General features: G+C 38.8%; 1 protein-coding gene across 5 annotated transcripts in view; it reads left to right on the forward strand.

The window, feature by feature from the left end:
- The window catches only part of PIK3CB (phosphatidylinositol-4,5-bisphosphate 3-kinase catalytic subunit beta), a 279,429-nt gene that overhangs the window by 251,566 nt on the left and 12,552 nt on the right, over positions 1-15,311 (forward strand). For all 5 annotated transcript variants that reach the window (XM_027686271.1, XM_027686270.1, XM_027686273.1 and 2 more), the window contains 9 exons: positions 27-197; positions 1,040-1,117; positions 3,616-3,867; positions 4,459-4,555; positions 5,434-5,564; positions 8,474-8,527; positions 9,241-9,429; positions 13,579-13,700; positions 14,621-14,764. In XM_027686271.1, the coding sequence (XP_027542072.1) occupies positions 27-197; positions 1,040-1,117; positions 3,616-3,867; positions 4,459-4,555; positions 5,434-5,564; positions 8,474-8,527; positions 9,241-9,429; positions 13,579-13,700; positions 14,621-14,764 (1,238 nt within the window). The remainder of the gene's footprint in view (positions 1-26; positions 198-1,039; positions 1,118-3,615; positions 3,868-4,458; positions 4,556-5,433; positions 5,565-8,473; positions 8,528-9,240; positions 9,430-13,578; positions 13,701-14,620; positions 14,765-15,311) is intronic.

Below are 15,311 nucleotides of genomic sequence, written 5' to 3' on the forward strand. Positions count from 1 at the left end.
AACAACTGTTTTCCGTGGGCTTTTAGTACATCCGCAACTGCGTGATGAACAGGACTCTCCCTCAGCTGACTCTGGTCGAGTGTTGCACCATCAAGAAGATGTGTGAGCAGGAGATGATTGCCATAGAAGCTGCCATAAACCGAAAATCATCCAACCTTCCTCTTCCTCTGCCACCAAAAAAAACAAGAGCAACAACTGTAAGTTCATATGGGGAATGTCTAATACCCGAAAGGAACCCAGGAAATATAAATCCTGGGATTTGTGCTATGGCTGCTGTTTGCCAGTGTAGGTCACCTGGATATATTCAAAGCCTCCTGTTGCTTGTGAGATTTACCTCAGAAATAGCAGACCTTGAGGCTTCTTGGAAATTTCTTACCTTCCCTCACCTCATCCATCCTCCTTCTCCTGTTCTGCCACCCATTTTCCCCCCTTTCCATTGCTATTGATTTTACTTTAAATCACAACCCAGAAGAGTGGGTAATAATCTGTTACCAACAGCTGGAGAAATTGTTGCAGAGAACCTGGGTTCTCCAGCTTTGTTGGAGCTCCTCTGGCTTGGGCAGCAGTGCTCTGGGATCTCTGTATCAGCCCAGATATCATACGTGGTGCTGCCACTGCAATTTTTGCCACAATAGGCATTTAACTTTCTTATAATCTGGTGCTTCCTTTATTACCATTCCTTTATGGCCTTACAGCACAGTTATATTTTATGTTCTGTCACTCTAAGAAATGTGGACAGATCTTTGCTCTATTACACACTCTGTAGTTATTCAGAATGAACAATAAATTTGAAGGGTTATTCTGAACTGTCAGAAGTAGTATGTGATGTACGTTCTCCTCCCCGGCCCCCTTTCAGCTGAGTTTTTACTTTGTCTCCTTGTAGTTATTGATGACCAACTTATCCATTAAGATTTCAAATCTGTATTTTTAAAAGTGCATTTGTGTTTGTATTTATGACTTGCTTAAAATGTGCAGCTTATAAAATAAGTCTCAATGTTACACTGATGAAGAATGAACTTGTCTCTGTTTCCCTTCTCAGAGTGTATGGGATATTTCCAACCCTTTCAAGATTATTCTGTTAAAGGGTAATAAACTAAATACAGAAGAAAATGCCAAAGTAAGTAACTATGTCTAGTATCAGAAGAAATTCTGTTCATCACTTTAATGATTTTCAATGTTAAGTGAACTCAAAATCATACAGGTTTCAATTCAGCAGAAGTATAGGCATTTTTAGTTATTCCCAATGACCTTGGTAGCATTGGTTGAAAATCCAGCTTTACTGTCAAAGTATTCCTTTATTATCTGGAGTTCAATATGTGCATTAGAACATTGCAATAATTGTGACAGAATGACATGAATGTTTATATAGTACTTAATTTTTTAAAAGATGGTATCTGTAAAGTACTGATATTGATGTGAAATAGGCTTATTTAAAATAGACTGTTGTAAACACGTGACACAGATTAAATATTAAATGTTTTTCAGTGGAACATGAGGGGTTTTGTAGTCCTAAATATCTGTGTCTAAACATGGACTGTATGCTTCTATACAATCTGTCTTTTATTTTCTAAACATGAGGAACACAAAGAAAGAAAGCTGTAATACCACTTCCTGTAAAAATGTACATGACTGGGCTACTGACTGTTGTACAGACCACAAGTTAACACATGGGAATTTATTGCAAAACTACTCTAAGGCCTTACAAGACCAATTCCTGTGAGATAGAACAACATTATTTTCCTTTATTTTGTTTAGCAATCAATAGATTGTATAACCAGTTATGTAGAGAAGGAAGAGATCCAATTAGCCACTGATATTTGCTGTTCTGATGCTTTATTCAGGATACTTGGTGCATTTGTTTCATTCAAAGCTACTGTTACAACCTCCTTGTAAATTAGCAATCCTATATTTTACTACATAGCAAAATGAGCCATAATTATATTTTACTCCCTGAGACACTGTGATTGTGGAAATGCATCCCTGCAAAACTAGATGTTTCCCTCTTCTCTGTCTAAACCATTATTTAGTTAGTTCTAATATTTTCTTATCTCTGCATTCTGCAAACTCTCAAGTTTTTAAAAGAAAAGAAAGGGAAAAAAGAAGGTGAATTCTGGAAGCAATATAGCTATCAGGTTTTTCTAGGTGTATTTTCCATGCTTTAAAAAGTGAGTTTTGGTTAATTTGAGTATGTTTTTAGAGGAAAAAGAAAATACTTTGATTATAAGAAACAGGAAAAGTTGTCAATTCTTTTCTATTAGCGCCTGTGGGCACCATCTGAATATTATTTAGTGTTTTGAATGCTTTCTAATATTGAAAACTTAGAAGTCCTGTACTTACCCAAGAACAAGAATGCACAGAGCAGCCCTGCAAACTTGTGCATGTTTCCCTGTGTTGTCTGTCTACACTGTTATGAAATTGTCACTACTGAGAACTCATTTGTTTTCTAGTCCTGATTCTAAGGCTGTTTAATTCACTGCCATTGTTCATTTATGCCCACTGTGCTTTGGATCAAGCCAATATTCATCCCTTTTTGCTGAATCCACCACCAAGGTTCACAAATGCAGTGTTTGTGGTGGGAAACAAAACATTTGTCAGATGGGTAGCACAGCAGTAATGTGAGCTTGGTTGAGTACGTTCACCTAGAGCACAAGTGACCTCATTCATCTGTCTAACACCCCGTTTCCCAAATGCATGACATTTGAAATTGCTTGTCTTTTTATGTTGTTCTTTGTCTGCACCGTTGCTACACACAGTTTCATTAGTAAAAGGGGAGTGTCAGAATGCAAAGGAAAAAAATTTGGACCCAAGCCTTTACATTAACAGGATTGGAAATTGTAGAATTAGAAAGGTGAATTATATTTTTTAATCCAAAACCTGTATCAAATTTGAAACATCTGTCTTTCCCTTGCAGTGCTCAGAAATAATATGATAGTTTAGAAGAAATGTTGGGAAGGTTGATTAGGAGCATTGGGAACCTGAGACATCAGATCACTTTCACACATTTAACTGTAACATTGAGAACTTCTCTTAGGTGTTGACCAAAGGATTACACTTGTGGGTTTCTATCTCACACTGGTATTTTTGGAAGGCCACCTGAAAGAAGTTGGCATATTTCACTCTGCAGTTTTCTGTGTAGGTATATTATTAAATAGAAATGCATTGACCTGTAATGTGTTTCATTTCAGTGCCAATAGCTCCAGCTTCTTTAGTTACTTGTTCTTCTGCTTTCCTGATCCTTATTTTCATCCTTCAAGCTACCTGGTTTTGTTGGTTTTTGGGTGCTAAAGATGAAACAATTCCTGGAAATCATTGTCATTGTTATTACAGGTGATTTCTGATGTTGGAGTCAGCAGTGTTCCCTCTGTAGATTTTTGTAAACAGTTTAAGTAAAAAATGATTTCTTTTTAAGCTGGAAAAACCCCCAAGCTTTTCTCATTTTGAAGCACAAATTGATTCTACCGGGAGACTTGAATTTGTATTCAGGAAATTAATCTTAAATTTTTCATTCTGTTTAGTTGTTTGTTGAAATTCATATATGTACGTTCTGTATAAGATCGTATGGAGAACTCTGTAGGTTCTGTGATAAGCTTAATTTTTTTTATTTCTTTATGGCAGGTTCATGTTAGGGCTGGTCTTTTCCATGGTACAGAGCTCCTTTGTAAAACTACTGTAAGCACAGAAATATCTGGGAGAAGTGACTATGTTTGGAATGAAGAGCTGGAGTTTGAAATCAATGTCTGTGATCTGCCAAGGATGGCAAGGCTCTGCTTTGCAGTTTATGCTGTAATGGATAAGATGAAAACTAAGAAGTCCACCAAGGCAATGAATCCTTCCAAATACCAAACAATTAGGAAAGCAGGAAAAGTGGTAATTATTTAATTTTTTTTTTCTTGAGTGACCTCTGAGTTATATTGAAATGAACATTCAGAAATTTTTCCTTGTCCTCACTTAAGTGTTCAGGAACAAAACTAAAATAAAAAGTTAAAAAGAGCCTATGTATTAAGAATTGCACATCTTGGTACGAAAAAGCTTTTGATACTTCTCAGACATTGAAAAAGGCATAAAAATGTCAGTTGTAAGTCAGTTGTCACATAGCTGTTTAAATAGTTGTATTTTAAAAGGTCAGTTTTATTCTGAGCTGTAGATGAGTTATGATTGGGAAAAGATGAAACAAATTAGCATTAGGCTTACATTCAGGGAAAGGCTCACATTCAGGGCAATGGGTGTTTTTACACTGGCAAAGTGATGCCCTTAAAATTAAGTCTTTATTGTCCTCAGTGGTACTGGAGTACATGCTGAAAGCTAAGCATGTGATCAACTGCTTTTCCAAAAGATATCACTATTTGAAAAAAAAAAAAAAAGAGCCACCCTCTCAATTTTATTTATATTGTAGTGTTTGCTTTGTAATAGTATTTGCTGGCATCTGAGTTTCCATGTAAAATTAATTTCCTTTAACAGCATTATCCTGTAGCCTGGGTAAATACCATGGTGTTTGATTATAAAGGACACTTGAAGAATGGAGAACTGGTACTGCACAGCTGGTCATCATTTCCTGGTAAAGTCTAACTTTTAAGATTTGGGCCTTAAGTACTGGAGAATGTAGTATCAAGTAGTAGAATATCTACTGTATGCATGTCCCATTCCCCTGTAATAGTGTCTTTACTGCTTGTATTTTTTTATATGGACAAATACATAGCATCTTAATCTCTTTCAAGAAAGTATTGTTTATCAGGAAAGAGGAAGAGCAAGAGTCTGCTTGGAAGTAGTATTCTAAAAGTTTTATCTATTATGGAAGGAAAACCACATAAAAATATATGCATGTTTATATCTAGTGTTACTTGTTTTTGAGGAGCAGTTTAGGTTTCATTTGGTCCCCTGTGCTGTACATCCTAAAATAAATAGATAAATGATAGTGTATGTGGCAATATTTGCATCAGCAGAAACTGTGAATTAGAATTTTGTCTTCTTCCCTGATACTCAATTTGATTAGTGAGTGTCTGAAACCTCCATGTCACTCTTCATTCCATCCCAAGAAACCCTGTATCAGCTTTGCTGTAGTGCTGAAAGAAAACTGGCTTAAAACTCTTCCTCAATACTATTTGATACAAAGGCAGTGTGTGTCCTGGTTTGCAGAAGCTGCAGATCTTCCTGGGATTTGTTTCACTATAGGGATATCTCAGCTTCCCTTGACTGTGATGTTTACTTTGGAAAGGGAAAACCAGTTTCTCATTGGCTGATAATCCAACATTTGGGAATGTAGGAGGTAATTTATGCTGGAAATACAGAGCACTATACTAAAAGTGCTGTGCTGCAGAACATGCTTCTGTCTGTAGTACACGTTAAGAGACTTCTTACTGCATCCTTGCCTTTCAGAGGTTTAAAATTTTAATTCATGCCTGGCCTGTAATATCAATTGTTCTATCAATGTTTCAGATGAACTTGAAGAAATGTTGAATCCCATGGGAACCGTCCAGACTAACCCTTACACTGAAAATGCAACAGCTTTGCACATTAGATTTCAGGAATATTCCAAACAGCCTATTAATTACCCTCCCTTTGATAAGGTAAGCTATGACCTAAAGAGCAGTCATGAAAGTTTGTGTAAATAGCTGTTACTTCTTTCCTTTCAACACTGCCTTTTCCAGTGAATTCCCCTCTTCCTACCCTTTAGTCAATACACTGCAGTTTTTTAAACTTGGACCGTGTGAGTGGCATTGCTCTGACTTCAGGGTCTATTTTGAAGTTTATACTCTTAAAAGTGGTCTGTACATAGTCTTTTGAGGGTCAAAAGCATAATCAGTTTCCCATATGTATGATTTAACAAAAGGCTAAATTTATCTGCTATTCTGGAAACCTTCAAACTGTGTTTGCCTGTGATCTATAAAGATGTGTTCTTTCTTTGTACAAATGTATGTTACCCACTCCTTGGGACACTGCTTTATGAGCTCAAGTCCTCTAAAGGATAAATAGACTCTTAATACTGTGTGAAAAGGGACTTCTGAAGGTCTGCTCTTGAACTAAATCCACTGAAGTTGCCCTGCAGTTTTCCACAGATGTGACTGTCTGTCTAGAAAGAAAGTGTATATTTGGAATACATATGGTACTGTCTGAAGGGTGAATGCTAGACAGAAAGTTGTTCACAAACTAGCAAATAAAGCTAAGACAAGTAATAAAATAAGTTTAAAACCAGACAGCTAATGATGCTCTATAAAAACAACGTTTGACTCATAGATACATTAGTCTGAATTTTGGTTTTGGGAAGGTCAATAACCACTTAGAGAAAAAGGCCTTTTTGCACCTTTTGGGAGCCATGAACAAAAAGACTGAAACCACCAAACTCTATCAGCTTGATCAAAGGGGGATTTGGGGTTTAAGGTTCATTAAAATGAAATCAAGTAACAGGAAAGGTTTTTTGGGTTGATTTTGGGTTGATTTTTTCCCCCCATCCTTGTCAGTACTTCTTTTATTAAAACAACATTGGAAGTGCAGTAAGAGCTAAACCAGTACTGACTAATTGCTGCCTTATTTATGGCTGACCAGTTGACTCTTCACAGTGGACATATTTTAGTCAGCTTTGGTATTGGTTTATTTGTAGTACTTTAAGTTTTTTGCTCATTACACTATATGTATTTGATTTCTAAAGAGAAAAAAACTGTGCTTTGATGTGCATATTACAGTGAGGTTAGGTAAAAATGTGTTTCTTTTGTAATCACATATAGTGCCAGTTTAGTGATGTTAAGATGATGTCTAATGGGCTTCACCATCCCATGCAACTCAACTTCAGGTGAAGGTTCTGTTGAATCAGGAGTAACATTGTAGCTGCTTCAATTACATCAGCCAAGAGTCTGTTTCTCGAAATGGTCTTAGCTGAGACTTGCTTGCTGCTTCTAATTTTCCCAGTGTTATTGCTTGGTTTTGCCAAGAAAATGGAGAATTGGGTGCCACATATTTATTCTAGGAAGTATAATGTGCAAAACTAAATGAAACTGTTCAATCATATCATCAACCTACCTGCACAGCAAGTTTGGGGCTGAGGGAGCAGAAGTGCCTGGACCATTGATAAGAAGCTGTTGTGTGAGCCAAGGGCTGGTTAATGACCACTGCTGCTGGCACACTTGGGGTTCACTTGAACAAAACTGGACTTGCAAAGACTTTCAAAGTTTATTTGCAGACTGGGAAGCATGGGGAGGCAAGCATCAAACATAGAATTAGGACATTGTGGTTTTGTTTATGCATGTTTTCACACACAGTATGTAAACAAGCTTTGTGGCTGAGTAGCAGATGTAATACACGATAATAATAAGAGGTTCATACAGAGAAAGAAGAAATAAAACAAGTTAGTATACCTTTTTGAGGGTTTTAGCTGCTGGGTATTTATGCTCTGATTATTGTAGTCTTTTGTTGTTTCTCACATTACCTGAGTGAAGACAGAACAAGTCTTGCTGAACCTGTGTCTGGGGATGCTGTTGTAATCCTGGGTGATGGGAGAGGCAGAGCTCTGAGGGAAAGGAGATGGTGTGATTCTTTAGACATGTTTCTTAACTGAGATTTCATTTTATGATTCGTTCCTCAAAGCAGCAGCATCTGACAACTGTAGACAGACATACCTACAGTTAGGTTAGACAGCCAACTGGACCAGTTCACCTGGTCTAATTGGCTCAGGCAGTCACCATCCTAACACCTGTCCAGGGTTGCAGTAGTGGGCAGAACACTGTTTGAAGAACTGTATTTACAGCTACACTTAATTATCATCGTGGTTTATTACATGAACTTCAAAAAACAAGATAGAACGTTCAAAAGGCCAAAAACATTAAAAAGAGTAACTCAGAGCTGAGCTTTTGGGGAAATGTTGCTTTGCTGTTAACAAAGGTAGCAGTCCTTGTTCTGAGGGTTGCTGTGTAATAACTGATGCTGAGAGTTTGTGGGTGGAATATTCGCTGTATTGTTACATGAGTTCTTGTTGGAAGATGGTTTGTCCTGGTGTTACATGAGGGAAGATCCCATATCTAGAGAAGTACCTGGAAACACTAACTGAGATCATGTGGGCAATCTGAGAAGGTGGTGAAGGGACTGAGGCTGTGAACTCATACTGGAATGGAGAGCTAGAAGTATGGGGGTGTGGAAACAGTGCCCTTGAAAACAGCAGAAGTAGAGATGAGAAAGCAAAGGATAACTTAGAGCTGAGGAATTGGTTTGCTGCACTGAAAAATGAGGAGGAAATACAAACAAAAAGGAAAGCAAGGTGCCATCAGAAAGACTGTTTAGCTCAGGAGTGCTGAAGAAGAAAAAAATGGAGGTAATCATGAGCACTGCTATTCCTGATCTCCCTAGTCCTGCAGATTAGAAAAGGGGCACACCATACTGTACCACTGTATATACAAAAGAATAGTGTTGTAACTACATAAAAGATAGCAAAATTTCCTTATCTACTTTTGGGTTTAAATCTAATGTATTTAAAAACAACTTTTTGCAGATACTTGAAAAGGCAGCTGAGATTGCAAGAAACAGTGACAATGCTGCAATGGCGGTGAGCATCATCTAAAGACTATTTTAAAATTAATTTTCTGGGGGTTTTTGGCTCTTCTATATCAGTCTGGAAATAAAGTCTGCAGCTCAAATAAAGCTGACTGCTTTCTTATATAATTCACTTGATGAACTGCCTTAAAATTCATATATATATCTGCTTTTTCCAATATATTCCGGGCTTGGCTATATTTTGTTAAAAAGCTTTACATACTCTATGGGTTTGGAACACAGCTAAGACTTACATTAGATCTGGAAAACAAGTTAGGATTAGAAGACAAAAATATGTGTTTGTCTACTTGGCAAATATACTTTCTTTTGGTTATTATTGGAAAAGTGTGGGGTTTTTTTGCTTTTAATTAAAAGAAATAAATATGCATATATCTATTAAATTTCTTCATTTGAAAAACAAAAGAAGAAATATGCATCCTAATGAAAATTCTCCATGTTGGAGTTGGAAAACAGAAATATTGCCATCTAGTGTCATTAATTCTAAAGTTTAGTTGCTTTTTTAGAAACTGCTGCACACTGAATTTGGAATCTGTTAGTTGCAGTGCTTACAGCTTAGGAAATCTGAATGAAAGGCACATTAGTCATTCCCCTCTGCTCCGTGAGTTTTATCTGATGTTCCTCCTGCTGTGGAATTGCTGATATTTGAGCTAAAGTATAAGAATCTTACTGAATTTTTGACAACATTGTACCTTTCTCATTTTCTAGGGTCGAGGTGGTAAGAAGTTTTATGTTGTGCTAAAAGAAATAATGGAAAGAGATCCTTTGTCTCAGCTTTGTGAAAATGAAATGGATCTCATTTGGACTTTGCGATATGACTGTCGTGAAAATTTCCCACAATCATTGCCCAAACTGCTGCTCTCTTTAAAATGGAACAAACTTGAAGATGTTGCTCAGGTAAGGGAAAAGACAACAATGGTGGGCGAAAACGCTGGAGTCAAATCATCAGTAAATAGGATTTTGTTCCATTTTAAAATGGTTCTGTGTGTACCTTCCATGGCCTGGACACGTAAGAAAGAACTCTGAAAAAAAAATAATCCAACAAACGAAAACCAAACCACAAAATGCATTTCAGAAGTCACAGAATCATAGAATCAACTGGGTTGGAAAAGACCTCTGAAATCATCAAGTCCAACCCTTGATCCAACACTGCCATGGCACTGATGCCACATCCAGTCTCATCTTAAAAACATTCAGGGACGGAGAATCCACCACTTCCCTGGGCAGCCCATTCCAATGGCTGATTACTGTCTCTGTAAAAAATGTCTTCCTAATATCCAACCTAAACCTCCCCTGGCACAACTTGAGACCATGCCCTCTTGTCTTACTGATAGCTGCTTGGGAGAAGAGACCAACCCCCACTGGCTACAACTTCCTTTCAGGGAGTTGTAGAGAGTGAGGAGGTCTCCCCTGAGCCTCCTCTTCTCCAGGCTGAACAACCCCAGCTCCCTCAGCCTCTCCTCATAGGACTTGTGCTCAAGTCCCTTCCCCAACCTCGTTGCTCTTCTCTGCACCTGCTCCAGCACCTCAGTGTCCTTCCTGAACTGAGGGGCCCAGAGCTGGACGTAGCACTCCAGGTGTGACCTCACACCCTGGACCTGTTGGTCACACTATTCCTGATACAGGCCAGGATGCCATTGGCCTTCTTGGCCACCTGGGCACAGTGCTGGCTCCTGTTCAGCTTCCTGTCAATCCAAACTCCCAGGTCCCTCTCTGTCTGGCTGCTCTCCAGCCACTCTGTCCCCAGCCTGTAGCACTGCAGGGGGTTGTTGTGGCCAAAGTGCAGGACCCGGCACTTGGCCTTGTTGAACCTCATCCCGTTGGAATCAGCCCAACTCTCCAACCTATCCAGGTCCCTCTGCAGAGCCCTCCTGCCTTCCTGCTGATCGACACTCCCCCCCAGCTTAGTGTCATCTGCAAATTTGCTGATGGTGCACTGAATCCCCTCATCCAGATCATCAATAAAGATATTAAACAGGACTGGGCCCAATACTGATCCCTGGGGGACACCACTAGTGACCAGATCGCAACTGGATGCAGCCCCGTTCACCAGCACTCTCTGGGCCCGGCCCTCCAGCCAGTTCCTAACCCAGCACAGAGTGCCCCTGTCCAAGCCAAGGGCTACCAGCTTTTTCAGGAGTGTGCTGTGGGAGACGGTGTCAAAGGCCTTGCTGAAGTCCAGGTAGACCACATCCACAGCCTTCCCCTCATCCACCAGGCGGGTCACCTGATCATAAAAGGAGATCAGGTTGGTCAGACAGGACCTGCCCTTCCTAAACCCGTGCTGGCTGGGTCTGATCCCTTGTCCATCCCGTAGGTGCTGTGTGATTGCACTGAGGATGATCTGCTCCATAACCTTCCCAGGCACTGAGGTCAGGCTGATGGGCCTGTGGTTTCCCGGGTCCTCCTTGCAGCCCTTTTTGTGGACTGGCGTGACATTCTCCAACTTCCAATCATCTGGGATCTCCCCAGTGAGCCAGGACTGTTGGTAAATGATGGAGAGCAGCTTGGCGAGCTCTTCTGCCAGCTCCCTCAGCACCCCGGGGTAGATCCCATCTGATCCCACAGACTTGTGAGGATCCAAGTGGCTCAGCAGGTCACTAACTGTTCCCTCCTGGATTACAGGGGGACTATTCAGCTTCTTATCTCTGTCTGCCAGAGGTCAGATGTCCTGAGGACAAAGCAGATTTCAGCCATTATTAAAAAAAAATCCACTTATTTTTGGCAAAGCGACACCATCCTTAGTGAGAACTAGAGAAAAGACAGCTGATTTCTGAAATATATGAAATAACTGGAATAAAAATAATGGCCTGTGCTTAACTGTATTGTCTTTCACAGTGAATTTGTCTTGTTAGAAAGAAACTGTTGTTATTTCTTTATAGAAAAAAATATTGATATCCCAAGACAAATTTGAGATTTCTCTGAACCTCTCAATTGTTGCTAGGAATTGCAGTTCCTTGTTTTCTCCTGGCTTGTCAGGAGTTGCAAACCATGTGAGAGAATTAGGCGGTGCCTCGTGTGCAACATTTTACCATGTCTCATAGTGCAGAGAAATTTTAAGAACTCAGAACATGTTTTGAAATGTGAAATTTCTTTACAAATGAGATGTACTCGGAAGCTGTTCAGTTACTGCTCTGCTGCCAAAGCAGGTGAGGGCATTCCATGGTGCCTCTGTTTCCTTTTGTCCAAATACAACAAGTGCTTCTATCTCCTCTCAGCTGCACTTTGGAGCAGCACAGCTGGATGTGGAACTGGTTGGGCTGCACTTCTCTCTTACTAAAGTTCCAAGGCATCATGAGAGCAGAGCCGTAGGGGTTTGGGGAACTTTCTTGGCTGTGTTGTGGGTTATTTAGATCTTGCTCCCTCTCAGCTCATATCACTTAACATTTTCTCATTATAACAACAATAATTTAAGCAAAGGGAGGAGATCTGTACTTTCAAATAACCTTCACAGTAAATGTACACTCTGTAGACTGTGACTTTCACAATTCATTGCCTGATACATGAGGCATGTAGGGCCACTTGGGCTCATCAGACTATTTCAGGTTCTCCATTCGATTCGATCATTCAGTATTAACAAAGTATTTCTATATTCTTGTTGGTTCTGCACCTGGTTTAAAGTAGGTTGTCTAGAAATTATGATAACTTGCAGAGTTTCTTACTGCATGTTCATAGCTGCTGCTTGCATTTCCAACATCTGTCTTGTGTGTTAAGTATCTGATCAGTGTTAGTGTTAGAGTTTCAGTGCCCGTGTTCTGCTGTGTGACTGTTGATGGCTGCAGTCCTCAACATCAGGACTGGCATTGTTATCCCTTGTTGGGCTATGGATTGAATAGATTTTGGAGTGTATTTTTCTGTGGGAATACAACATCTATGTTTAAAAACACCTTTAGTTTAATTTTATATCAGTATGAATTGTGTGGCCACTGGCTTTGCACTGTGACTGATCTCTACCCGTTTCTTGTCTTCTGAATTTCACAAAACTGGCCCCATGGTTAACCAGTGTTATGAACACACCTGTTAAATGTCAGCTGAGACTATGAGCTCAAATGTGTTTGTCATACTTGAACTGGAAGCATTAGTTGATATGTGACATATATTAGAAACAGGGAATTTTCACTGTTGTTTTGAAATTGTTACTAAATCAGGAAGAAAACAAGATCTTAATCATTTAGATTTTATAAGTTGCTATTTAAATATGAAATAATATGTGTTATCTAATTTGTAGGAGAGGGTATTTTTATTACAAATTATGTGACTCATTCCTACAGAAAGAAAAATCTTGTGCTGTTGATACACTGCATTTATATATTCAAGTTTGTTTATTTTGAGTAATAGTGAACTGTTTCAGTCATACAACTATATATATATTATTAAAAATACACTTTCAGCAGGGAGTTTCATTACAATGCAATAAAACCAGTTTATTTTGTGAGACTTCTGGATGTTCTTGGTTGTCCAAAATGATGCACTAGTGTATTCTGTAATGTTTTCCAGCACATTATATTGCATAGAGATTTTTTAATAAATATCTAAGCTGAATCATGCTTTTCACAATTTAAGCTTATTACTATTCACAATGAATGTGTGGAAAAGCTCCATCAGTTGAGGTGGTCAAATAATTTTGCTATAGATTTCTTTCAACAAAAAACTACCTTTTTTTTTCTTCTAGTAGAAAACTTTTGCCATTACCAAAGTTGTTATATATTTATGAGAGTATTTACAAAACTTTGTCTAATTTTTATTGACAGTGTTTCTTAAACATACTTATCTGGGGTTACCTAATTTTTGTTTATTGTGCATTGTGTCTATGTGTGAAGAAGCAGGTTTTGCAGACTAAAAATAATCCGGATCATTTTAAGGAGTAAGAAACTGAATCAGAAGTGGGTCCATTTACCCCAAATTGTTTCTCTCCTTTCCACCAAACCTCCATAGCAGTTGGTAACCATCTTCTGTTGGTATGAATACTTCTATGGGCAGTTATACCCATCTGTGTTCTTAAATGGCTCCTTTACCTGTAACCTAACAGTCTTCTTTTTAAAACAGCTTCAGGCTCTCCTTCAGATCTGGCCCAAGCTGCTGCCCAGAGAAGCTTTGGAGCTGTTGGATTTCAATTACCCAGATCAGTATGTCAGGGAATATGCAGTGGGTTGTTTAAAGCAGATGAGGTGAGTATGTTGTATTACTTTACCATCTGAGGATTTCTGGGGTGGAAAACTGCATTCAGTTTGTTTACAGGAAAAAAAATAACCTGGAGAGGAAAGAGTTAAACACTGCCTACCATGAATAGGTGGCCAAATAAAGAAGATAAATTTCTAGATAGGGACATTGACAGCCAAATAAAACCTTTTTATTCTGACATCTCATAGTCAACAACGATTATTTTCCGTGTTGCAAAGTGTACCTTTGTCCAAGAAAGGGACGAACACACACAACCCTCTCTGGGACAAAGAGAGAGTGAGATACTGTGAGAACTTTTTAAAAACAAAGGGAGAAATATTACAGTAGTCAAATCCTGTAAGACCTAAGTCCAACCATGTCACACTCTGTGTCAGGGATTGGCTGCATCACAAAATAGGAATGTAAGCTGTAACATATAATAAATAATGAGAGAATTACTGATGTGTTTGTTCTTCACAGGAGCCTTCTCTCTCTGCAGTTCTTCCTTTATTGCATTTCATTCTGCTCTCCACTGTAACCTAGGGCAAGACTTGTGTAACATTATCATTACTGCATATTTCCTGTCCTTGAATTCTGAATTCTCTGTGGTGAATAGTTTAATGATTAATTTTTTAATGGTCAAGGCTAGACTTTTGGGGTAAGAAAAAATAAATTATCTGGACTTCTTTCAAATGCAAACAAGCAGTTTTAGCTGCCGGGCTATCCTAATAATACCAAATTGCTATGTCTGGAATTATTTCCATCTAGCAGTTGCACTAAGATGTGTATTATCCTTCTCCATGTGATTGAAAAATTGGGGAACACTCTTGCTATTGAAACCAATCTGTTATTGTTGGATTTTTCGTATGCATCTGAATTTCTGGAGTATCATTAATCTTACTAACTGCCTTGATGTATCTCATTCTAGTGATGAAGAGCTCTCTCAGTATCTTCTCCAACTCGTGCAAGTCTTGAAGTATGAGCCCTTTCTGGATTGTGCACTCTCCAGGTTTCTCTTGGAAAGAGCACTCGCCAATAGGAGAATAGGACAGATGTTGTTCTGGCATCTGAGGTAGGAGTTCTTCCCTTTTGTCTGTCTGAAATTGCTGAGCCTGATTGGACTTTCAAATTTGATTTCTTGAGGATTTTGCTGAATGTGCCATTTTCATAGTGTTCTACAAGTCCTCTTTATGTTTCTTTATCTTTGGCATTTAGAGATCGGAGCAAGTCTATCATTAAATAAAGCGATTTGTAATCTACCACATGATGAAAGAATTGCAACAAAATAAAAGTAGTTTTGTGTGTCATTTCTACTTTTGCTGAGCAGTTTCATGAATGGCAGAAGCCTTGCAGAATGGACTATAGGTTTATTCTGGCTCCGAAGCACAATTTATTTTAATATTTCTAACTAAAAAGAGCAAGTACTACATGAAGATGTTTTGGAGGATAATTAACTCTGGTATAAGGTTCAGTGGTTTGATTCAATGTGTTCCTCTTTGGGCAAATTTGGGCTTTTCCCTTACAAAAATTTGGGAACACGTGGTTTAACATCAGCCCCAATTGTCAGGATCATCTTCTGTGACTTATCAGTACTGCTCTGCGTAAAAGGGGGTCCTGAA

This window comes from Neopelma chrysocephalum, unplaced genomic scaffold (genome assembly GCF_003984885.1).
Source record: "Neopelma chrysocephalum unplaced genomic scaffold, ASM398488v2 Primary Assembly neopelma1_70, whole genome shotgun sequence".
In the NCBI taxonomy this organism is placed as follows: Eukaryota; Metazoa; Chordata; class Aves; order Passeriformes; family Pipridae; genus Neopelma; species Neopelma chrysocephalum.